Source organism: Protomyctophum parallelum, assembly GCF_964188405.1.
Source record: "Protomyctophum parallelum genome assembly, chromosome: 19".
Lineage (NCBI taxonomy): Eukaryota > Metazoa > Chordata > Actinopteri > Myctophiformes > Myctophidae > Protomyctophum > Protomyctophum parallelum.
The window spans coordinates 18062891-18074621 of NC_139717.1; the positions used below are offsets into that span (position 1 = coordinate 18062891).

The following is an 11731-nucleotide window of genomic DNA, read 5'->3' on the forward strand; positions in this document are numbered from 1 at the left end:
ATACACACACCCCCTAGCCACCAAGGAGACTAAATACAAGGTATACACACACCTCCTAGCACCAAGGAGACGAAATACAAGGTATACACACACCCCTCTAGCACCAAGGAGACTAAATACAAGGTACACACACACCCCCTAGCACCAAGGAGACTAAATACAAGGTATACACACACCCTCTAGCACCAAGGAGACTAAATACAAGGTACACACACACCCTCTAGCACCAAGGAGACTAAATACAAGGTATACACACACCCCCTAGCACCAAGGAGACGAAATACAAGGTATACACACACCTCCTAGCACCAAGGAGACTAAATACAAGGTATACACACACACCCTCTAGCACCAAGGAGACTAAATACAAGGTACACACACACCCTCTAGCACCAAGGAGACTAAATACAAGGTACACACACACCTCCTAGCACCAAGGAGACTAAATACAAGGTATACACACACCCTCTAGCACCAAGGAGACTAAATACAAGGTACACAACACACCCTCTAGCACCAAGGAGACTAAATACAAGGTATACACACACCCCCTAGCACCAAGGAGACTAAATACAAGGTATACACACACCTCCCTAGCACCAAGGAGACGAAATACAAGGTATACACACACCCTCTAGCACCAAGGAGACTAAATACAAGGTATACACACACACCTCCTAGCACCAAGGAGACTAAATACAAGGTATACACACACCCCCTAGCACCAAGGAGACTAAATACAAGGTATACACACACACACACCCCCTAGCACCATGGAGACTAAATACAAGGTACACACACACCTCCTAGCACCAAGGAGACTAAATACAAGGTACACACACACCCCCTAGCACCATGGAGACTAAATACAAGGTACACACACACCTCCTAGCACCAAGGAGACTAAATACAAGGTATACACACACCTCCTAGCACCAAGGAGACTAAATACAAGGTATACACACACCCCCTAGCACCAAGGAGACTAAATACAAGGTACACACACACACACCCCCTAGCACCAAGGAGACTAAATACAAGGTATACACACACCCCCTAGCACCAAGGAGACGAAATACAAGGTATACACACACCTCCTAGCACCAAGGAAGCCGAATACAAGGTCCTAGACTTCTCAAATTCTGCCCCCCAAACCAACGTTTTCGGGGCGGGCCCACCTTGCTACAGATCCCGTGCGGTAAACATAAGCGTGTCATTCTCTGTGACCTTTGACCTTGCTGCAGGTCCGGTGCAGTGCCTGCCAGTTCGTCTGGTGCTTCAAGTGCCACGCTCCGTGGCACGACGGCCTGAAGTGTCGCGACTACAGGAGGGGAGACAAGCTGCTCCGACACTGGGCCAGCGTGGTGGAGCACGGGCAGAGGAACGCACAGAAGTGTCCACAGTGCAAGGTACTGTGTGATGGGCACACTGAGCTGCATTCAAAAAGTATTTATTTATTATAGACCTTTATTGCTAACACCAAAAGGGGTTCCCGCCCCAAAATGGGTTAAAGCCTCGGACAAAGCCAACTCGGCAGGTGACAACTCATGATGATAAACGCATTTTTTTTGGGTGGGGGGGGGGGGGACAAATTATTCGAAAGAAGAAAAACGACAATAAAAGTTTTGTACCCTGCCCTTTTGTCTTTCTAATTATCTGTTCTATACATTCAATCATTTCACAGTGCAAGGTATAGGCACTGAGCCGCAAAGATACAGTATACATACACTTCTTTTCTTTTCTTTTCATAACAAGGTATTTTTATCCCACGATTTTGTGACCCCATTTTCACCCGGTGCCAATTGCCTAAGCTGTAATCGCGACTCTCACTCTGCCAACCTGGGGAGAGCCCCGAACTGAGCTTGTGCTTCCTTCAATGCACGAGGGAGTGAGCAGACCGCCTCTCATCACCTGACAAGCGGGGAGTTTCCCCGGTAGGACGTGGCGTGTGGAAGGGACACGTTATTCTAACCAGTTTCCTTTCCCCTCTATCAGGCGCCCTTGGCTGACCAGGGGGAGGCAGTGTAGAGAGACCAGCATTACTGCATGTTGTTTGTGAGGGGTACATATACCTTAGGACAGGGGTTCTCAGCGTTTTAGTCTGGGGGACCCCCGGAAATGCTTTGGCCATGTCTCAAATACTGCGTAGCAACTAGGGTTGGGTGACGATACGAATACATCGTCAATCGCGAATATACGAATCCAATCGCCGAATATTTTTATTAGGCGATTTCTCGGGACGATTTAGCCCAGATAACCTGTAAAGTGTGAGCAACATGTGAATCAATTTGGCCCAGCAAAGTAGTAACAGCGGCCGGGTGGAAATCCCCCGTTATAATGGTATGCTCCCAGCCTCCCACTGTCCCCGCACTCAGCACTGTCAGCAGCCAGCATCGGGCACCGCGGCACGGCACTTACGGCAGCTGAGGGAGGCTGCCTGTAGCCTACATGTTGTTTAAGCTCCGGAGTCCAGACCCATGCAGTTTAATAATATACAGTCACAACAGAATGCACACTGCTGTCTCGTGTCTCATCACAATCCCAATGTGCCACCCGTGAGTGGCGGGGGGGAAAATAAAAAAACTGTCTACTAGTGTTAGTGTATAGGCACGGGGATCATTCATTAGCTTAGCGCTTAGCTTAGCGTGTAGCCAATACTGGTGCAACCCACTGATTGAACTTCATCTCCGCCTGTAATCTAAGTTATTTTTACGTGAACGGACCCCGACACCAGTGCTGCAAAAATAGACAGATCTACAAGCTCTCAACGCGTAGCGAACGGCACTGCAAAAACAGGCAGGATGCGATGCCTTGAGAGCCTGTGTGGATCAGCCCGGCCGCAGCAGCTTGTGGGCTCCGATGCTCTGCTCCGACTCCGAGCCTCCGACGACCAGTGCGGGGAGGGAAGGGAGCAAGTTACCCTGGCTGCGCTGTAGTCTGCAGAAACAGACTGATCTACAAGCTCTCAACGCCTAGCGAACGGAGCTGCAAAAACAGGCAGGACCTTGAGAGCTTGTAGATCTGCCTTTTTTGCGACCTGCAGTGAGCTGTTCTCACTTTACTTTTATGACACGAATACATCGTCAATCGGCGAATATTGGTCAGACGATTGGCGGTTGAAAAAAATTGGCATATCGCCCAACCTTAGTAGCAACTAGCAAGCAAAACGAAAGAAATCGCTTTACACAAGTCTAACTCGATTGCGCGATCCCTCTGCTGTTTGGATCGCGGCACATGTTTTTATTAAATCAATTTGAATGGTCACCAGTCTATATCGATATACATATATAGCTAATGTTTTGTGGTCTCTCTCTCTCTCTCTCTCTCTCTCTCTCTCTCTCTGTGCAGATCCACATTCAGCGCACGGAGGGCTGTGACCACATGACGTGCACGCAGTGTAACACCAACTTCTGCTACCGCTGTGGAGAGCGCTACAGACACCTGAGGTACAGTACAGAGCACTACAGACACCTGAGGTACAGTACAGAGCACTACAGACACCTGAGGTACAGTACAGAGCGCTACAGACACCTGAGGTACAGTACAGAGCACTACAGACACCTGAGGTACAGTACAGAGCACTACAGACACCTGAGGTACAGTACAGAGCACTACAGACACCTGAGGTACAGTACAGAGCACTACAGACACCTGAGGTACAGTACAGAGCCCTACAGACACCTGAGGTACAGTACAGAGCACTACAGACACCTAAAGGTACAGTACAGAGCACTACAGACACCTGAGGTACAGTACAGAGCACTACAGACACCTGAGGTACAGTACAGAGCACTACAGACACCTAAAGGTACAGTACAGAGCACTACAGACACCTGAGGTACAGTACAGAGCACTACAGACACCTGAGGTACAGTACAGAGCACTACAGACACCTGAGGTACAGTACAGAGCACTACAGACACCTGAGGTACAGTACAGAGCACTACAGACACCTGAGGTACAGTACAGAGCACTACAGACACCTGAGGTACAGTACAGAGCCCTACAGACACCTGAGGTACAGTACAGAGCACTACAGACACCTGAGGTACAGTACAGAGCACTACAGACACCTGAGGTACAGTACAGAGCACTACAGACACCTGAGGTACAGTACAGAGCACTACAGACACCTGAGGTACAGTACAGAGCCCTACAGACACCTGAGGTACAGTACAGAGCACTACAGACACCTGAGGTACAGTACAGAGCACTACAGACACCTGAGGTACAGTACAGAGCACTACAGACACCTGAGGTACAGTACAGAGCGCTACAGACACCTGAGGTACAGTACAGAGCACTACAGACACCTGAGGTACAGTACAGAGCACTACAGACACCTGAGGTACAGTACAGAGCACTACAGACACCTGAGGTACAGTACAGAGCCCTACAGACACCTGAGGTACAGTACAGAGCACTACAGACACCTGAGGTACAGTACAGAGCACTACAGACACCTGAGGTACAGTACAGAGCACTACAGACACCTGAGGTACAGTACAGAGCGCTACAGACACCTGAGGTACAGTACAGAGCACTACAGACACCTGAGGTACAGTACAGAGCACTACAGACACCTGAGGTACAGTACAGAGCACTACAGACACCTGAGGTACAGTACAGAGCACTACAGACACCTGAGGTACAGTACAGAGCGCTACAGACACCTGAGGTACAGTACAGAGCACTACAGACACCTGAGGTACAGTACAGAGCACTACAGACACCTGAGGTACAGTACAGAGCGCTACAGTCACCTGAGGTACAGTACAGAGCGCTACAGTCACCTGAGGTACAGTACAGAGCACTACAGACACCTGAGGTACAGTACAGAGCGCTACAGTCACCTGAGGTACAGTACAGAGCGCTACAGTCACCTGAGGTACAGTACAGAGCACTACAGACACCTGAGGTACAGTACAGAGCACTACAGACACCTGAGGTACAGTACAGAGCGCTACAGTCACCTGAGGTACAGTACAGAGCACTACAGTCACCTAAAGGTACAGTACAGAGCGCTACAGACACCTAAAGGTACAGCATGGCTAGGGTCGGGAACCGGAACCGCTTCTTTTTCAGACACGGTTTCCGGAGATTGAAGAACCGCAATCGTTTCCATCGTATTTTGGAACCGTTTCTCGAACCCGAAGGAATTGGGGGGAGTCGCTAACACTTGAGTGGCTGTGAGGTCTTTCTGACACATTTTGAGATTTTTAAGTTGATTATCCCGGACCCATGAAAAAGTTCCGAAAAGTTCCGCGTCCATGACTTTTTCGATATGAAATTAGGCATAATATACCATCACTGCCTGTTAGTTTTCTGTAGGCACCAACCGGCGCCTCAGGCTGGGGACCCCCGGAAATGCTTTGGCCATGTCTCGCGACCCCCACCCGACCCCCGGGGACACCCCCCGATACAAACTGACTGCAAAAATAACCTTAATATTAGAGAAAATAGATCATAAATGAATACCAGATATAATCATTAAGGAAAGTTTATGCATGTACTATGTAAACTCTTCATTTCCATTTTCCAGCCATTCAGTTGCAAAACCCCCCTTTTTTATTTTTTATAATTTGGGGACCCCCCCGAAATAATTTGGCGACCAACCCATGGGTTGAGAACCCCTGTCCTAAAGGTCAACCCATGGGTTGAGAACCCCTGTCCTAAAGGTCAACCCATGGGTTGAGAACCCCTGTCCTAAAGGTCAACCCATGGGTTGAGAACCCCTGTCTTAAAGGTCAACCCATGGGTTGAGAACCCCTGTCTTAAAGGTCAACCCATGGGTTGAGAACCCCTGTCCTAAAGGTCAACCCATGGGTTGAGAACCCCTGTCCTAAAGGTCAACCCATGTGTTGAGAACCCCTGTCCTAAAGGTCAACCCATGGGTTGAGAACCCCTGTCCTAAAGGTCAACCCATGGGTTGAGAACCCCTGTCCTAAAGGTCAACCCATGGGTTGAGAACCCCTGTCCTAAAGGTCAACCCATGGGTTGAGAACCCCTGTCCTAAAGGTCAACCCATGGGTTGAGAACCCCTGTCCTAAAGGTCAACCCATGGGTTGAGAACCCCTGTCCTAAAGGTCAACCCATGGGTTGAGAACCCCTGTCCTAAAGGTCCGATTTGCTTCTGAATCCATTTGTCTCTCCCTCCGTTTTCTCCGTCTTCTGTCTCCAGGTTTTTCGGAGATCACACATCCAATCTCAGCGTGTTTGGCTGCAAGTATCGCTACCTACCGGATAAACCTCACCTGAGACGGCTGGTTAGAGGCTCTGTCTGTGGTGAGTGTGTGTGTGTGTGTGTGCGTGCGTGCACATGTGCGTATGTATACATGCATGTGATTGGCAGAGCCATTGAAAGAGAGTTGCGCCATTGAGGGGGCAGAAAACAGCACTCAGCCCTGGAGTGTGACGAGCTGGAGTTTGAAAAATATCAAATATCAGCAATTTTAGGCAGGTGCGCAACATGACAACTGTTGTAAAGTATTGTACAGTGACACCAGAAGGGGGCGGCGGTGGCTCAGGGGTAGAGTGGCTGGATGGTAACAGCAAGGTTGCCAGTTCGAACCCGGCCTCCCCCAGAGTTAGTGTCGGAAGTGTCCTACTGAACCCCTAATTGCTCCTGATGTGCGGTTGATGCCTTGCATGGTTTCTGCCGCCATCGGTGTATGAATGGGTGACACATATCTATGTAAAGCGCCTTGGATAAAGGCGCTATATAAATGCACTATTTACCATTTACCATAAGTCTCTGTAATGTTTGTTGTACTATTACTTAAAAACAATCTGAATTAAATGGATTTAAGATCATTAAAATGGTGCATTTATATAGCGCCTTTATCCAAGGCGCTTTACATAGATTCACACACGCATTCATTCGCCGATGGCGGCGGAAACCATGCAACTGCAAGGCACCAACCTGCACATCAGGAGCAAAATGGGATCAGTGTCTTGCTCAAGGACACTTCGACACTAACTCTGTTAACTATTGCCTGAGTCTAGTGCATTCTGCACACTTTCGGTCCAGGTCTTTGTCACACATCGCCGCCATCACCGCCATTGGACTGGCCCCACGAAGTGAACGGAGGTGTCACAACTCTCATCTATGCGGCGCTGGTGATGGGTATCTGTACCTGAGGCTGGCTGTGGTATCACTCTGAAATTTGGGATCATATTTTAGCCCCAATAGCAGCAGGGCTCTTAGACCTGATTGATTTATAGCAGATCTGCAAGCTCACAATGCCTCACTTCGCACGGCGTTGTGAGCTTGTGGATCGTCTATTTTCACTACTTATTGCTTTTAATTTTCCAAAATAATTATTAAAAATACATTTAAAAAGTAAAAAAAGTAAAAAACACAGGCATCTGGAGTTTGAAGTTACTAAAGGTTTGTATAGGAAGGGGGCGGGGCAGTTCAAATCAATATCAAATATCTAAATATTTAATTGAGCAACTAAATAACTGTCTGGGGTGTCCACATAAGCCTGAGTAGATGATGAAATAACATACAAAAAAAGGGAAATAACCCTTTAATGGGTTGATGAAGTTGTCCATTATATCAGGGAGATATTGATGTGTGTGTGTGTGTGTGTGTGTGTGTGTGTGTGTGTGTGTGTGTGTGTGTGTATGTGTGTGTGTGTGTGTGTGTGTGTGTGTGTGTGTGTGTGTGTGTGTGTGTGTGTGTGTGCGTGTGCGTGCAGCCAGTAAATTGGTTATAGCTCCTGTGGTCATCGTGCTGGTCGTGGTGCTGGGAGCTCTCTCATTAGTGATAGGTAAGTACGCACGTGCACACACACACACACACACACACACACACACACACACACACAGCTGTTGTGGCGTGTGACATCGTACCTGGACGTTATGCGGGAACACCTATTGAGTGGCAAATAAACATCCTAGACTCGACAGCCCATACATCCAAACATCTGATTGTATCAACGCTGTCAGAGTTGAATATAGTGTGTACCAGAGCCATAGAGTATAGACCAGAGTTGCGACATTGAGGGGGCAGAACGTGGTTCATGTACTCGCACGAGCCCATAGACTCCAATGCATTCCGTAAACTCCCGGTTGTCCCTATTCGCCAATAGAAGTCTATTGTGTAGAACAACCGCCATTGGACTGGCCCCATGAAGTGAATGGAGTTGTCGTAACTCTGTCTTACTTCATGGCTCTGGTGTGTACCAGGAAGGAAGCTATAGGACTGGAACCTGGCTCCCTGGCGTGAACAGCATGGGTTGCCTGGTAACCGGATGGCTTTACTGTCAACATGCTATCTCAGGACGGTGAGAAGTGTTTTACATAAAACAACTCGTTATGGCCGCCAGATACATGAGAGCTCTTTGTTCTGTACCTATAGGCGTGAGTGGATGCTTTTCACTTTCACTTCTACTCCAAATGCAAATATTGTACTTTTACTCCACTACATGTATTTGAAATCTTTAGTTACTTTTTCAAGTTTGATTATTATTGCTATTACAAAATATATATTAACCACTTCAACCCTATATACATTTCGTCCATTTGACAATAGCCGATTTACAAGCTCTCAATGTGTCACAATGCGATGCAATCGCTTGTAGATCGGCTATTTGGTACTTTAAGTACATTCTGATGACAAAATGAGTTCTGGACTTTTACTTGTACTCTACATTGCTGTATTGCTAGACTTTTACTTACTGTAAGTAAAACATTTGGGTACGCCACCAGTGGTTTTACATAAAACACTCATACCGGCCCGACAGATACATGAGAGCTCTTTGTTCTCTATCTAGGCGTGAGCGACGCAGTTCACTTATATACAATGCTTCTTCCTCAGTGACAAACTCAAAGAGTGTCTCTGTCTGTCTATGTCGAGCTATGTGAGCTTTCACAGCTTAAAGTGGTGAATTCAGTGCCATGTATTTACTTTCGAAAGCTAAAGATGCATGCTGCGTCAACACTGGCAGCTACGTGAAAATGACAAAAAGATGCGTTTGTATCTGCTGCGAAAGCTACAAGAACATTTGAGCTGGTTTCAACGTCAGCTACACTGTGCATATTTGTATCTTTGTAGCTGCTTAAGTCATTCAGAACATTGACTAGAAAAGTGTGAACGTGGGACCCAATTGACACAGCGAAATGCATAATGGACACGATGACATTTGTTGACTCGACGTCAATTCTGTGAGAAACACATTATGTGCCCTTTCATTCTTTCAAAATAGCGATGTGGGGGTACTACATAAACAATAGAAAATAAACTCTGACAGAACTCAATTCGAGAATAACGTACTTTAATCATTCTGTTAGATTAGTCCTCATGGTGTATATACTTTTAACCCACTTTTTCTGGGATTCTGTGATGAAACACAATTGAATATTTATTTTGAATAGTCTCTCTCTCTCTCTCTCTCTCTCTCTCTCTCTCTCTCTCTCTCCAGGACTGCTAGTATTTCCTGTGTACTATGTGTGTAAACGGAGGAGGAAGCAGCAACAGTCTCAGGGTTCTGGTCGCTGGATCTGAAGCAACCCCCCCCCCCCCCCCCCCCCCCCATGCCTCCCACGCACCCGCCTTTGTACGTTTACACGCACGCACGCACGCACGCACACACACACACACACACACACACGCACGCACACACAATCGGACGGCAACAGACTGTAGCTTTTTAAATAACCTTTACGGTTATATAAACTGAGGGATTTTCTCCTCCTGTCTCTCTCTCTCTCTCTCTTCTCTGTTATTGTCAACTTCACACTCCAACCCTCCGCCCTCCCCCTCCCCTACCCTCCCCAAATCCGTCCCATCATCCTCTCACACTGAGCCGAGGGGACGACTCTCTTGCGGCTGTAGCGTTTAGCACCTAGCCTAGAGTGGGCAGCCAAAACGAAACGCAGGCGGGTCGGGGGAGAGGGGAAATGACAAAGCGACGCTGACTCACGCAAGCGCGAGCACACACACAGGCTGATTACTGTGACTCTGCAAGTGTGCGCTTGTGTGTGTGTGTGTGTGTGTGTGTGTGTGTTGTGTGTGTCACACAGACACACAGGCTAGTTACATCATCATCATTAAAGGGCACACACATCAGCCTGTTTGTGGGTCCTATCTTGTCACTCTTCAGAGAATAAGGGAACAGGGTTATTTTGAGCGCTGTGCCCTCTGCATCCTACCTATCAGGAGCAGTTAGGGCTCAAGGGTCTTGCTCATGGGCACTTTGACGCACAGACCGCGGGGTTGAACCTGGGGACCTTCTGGTGCTCGGATGGCCCCCTCTACACACTCAAAACGGCTGATATGCAAGTTCACAACGTGGCGCGTGTGCTGTATTAAGCATTACTTTGATGAGACTTTATATAGCAAAAGCTGGTTTATGTTTTTCCGATACGTTGGCCTTGGATTAGATCATTCGATATATTACAAGCTAGCCCTTTTTCCATGAAATGGTGTTTAACATGATAATAGTTAAAGGATGAAGAACTACTTCACTTTTTTCCCGTACATTTTTAAAAGCCTATGCATTAAATAAAACAACACTAGTGCAGAGTTTCTGCAGCATATACTCTCAAGTAGAACGTGTGTTACCGATAGTCAGCCTGTTTATAGAGTGACCTTTGCAGTGTTCCGACTCACAGTGACACACACACACCTGGAGGGCTGCCAGGCAACAGGATTTCCTCGAGCATTATGAGTTATCGCCAAGCAACAGCCACACTTTGCTCTCTGTCCCTCTTCCCTTTTGTCGTTCCTCACGTCGCTCTTCTCTCACTCTCTCTCATCCCTCTCTCCCTCAATCCGTCTGTCTCTATGTCCGTCTGTCCATCTGTCCATCTACCAGTCCTGATTCGTGCCACTGTTCTCCTGCTGCTCGTAAAAAAAAGCCTGACCGTCGCTTATTTGCGTTTCTACGCGTCGCGATCATGCGACACAGAGTTCTTTCAGTGAGCCAACTACTCCGAACGTTAAGTCAAATGAACTCTACATGCCCTGAGAACCGACACTCGTGCCCGGCAGCAAAGACAACATATCCGCAACGTTTCTGAGCCAGATGTGTGACTGTACACTAAGGCGGTGGTCCTCACACGTTTCAGGCCATGAGCTTCATAACACTGCTCTGAATCGCTGATTGTGGTTACAAAAGTAATGTTCCAGGTGAATTAAAATATGATTGCGGGACACGTTACACAACCGTCTTTTTTTTTTTTTACTTTTTAAATTCTTCAAAATAAGAGTTTGCTCTCGAAATAAATTAATCAACACTGAACTCTGTCATGGCGTGTGGAGACGAGACGATGAGACTTCGGATACATCCGAAAGCTTGATTCCGAATCGGGTGCTGATCCACTGGAGCTTTCATTCTCGTTGGCAAACTATAAAACATTGTGGGGAAAAAAAGACTGACCTTTCCGACCTGCTAGCCTGTGTTTTTCACGCCACGGCCAGAACTCTCTCTCTCTCTCTCTCTGTCTCAAGACTAAGCCCGCTCCAAGGACTTTGAGCGTTAAATGATAAATCGTGCTTTTATATAGTGCTTTTATCCAAAGCACTTTGCAAGATTGTGCATTACATTCTCCCATTCATTCACACACCAATGGAAACCACGCAAGGCCAACCAACCTGCACATCGGGAGGAATTTGGGGTTCAGAGTCTTGCTCGCGGGACACTTCGACACTAACTCTGGGGGAGCCCCGGGATCGTAATGGGAACCCCGCGGTTCCCATCCAGCCACTCTTACCGGCCACTCT

At 47.6% G+C, this 11731-nt stretch overlaps 1 protein-coding gene across 1 annotated transcript in view; it reads left to right on the forward strand.

The window, feature by feature from the left end:
* rnf217 (ring finger protein 217) overlaps nucleotides 1–9541 on the forward strand; it is a 24750-nt gene extending 15209 nt beyond the window's left edge. Inside the window, exons 4-9 of the mRNA XM_083790459.1 lie at nucleotides 982–1041; nucleotides 1245–1409; nucleotides 3349–3446; nucleotides 6182–6285; nucleotides 7704–7775; nucleotides 9429–9541. Of these exons, the coding sequence (XP_083646585.1) occupies nucleotides 982–1041; nucleotides 1245–1409; nucleotides 3349–3446; nucleotides 6182–6285; nucleotides 7704–7775; nucleotides 9429–9511 (582 nt within the window). The 3' untranslated portion in view covers nucleotides 9512–9541. The remainder of the gene's footprint in view (nucleotides 1–981; nucleotides 1042–1244; nucleotides 1410–3348; nucleotides 3447–6181; nucleotides 6286–7703; nucleotides 7776–9428) is intronic.
* Nucleotides 9542–11731: the final 2190 nt, after the last annotated feature.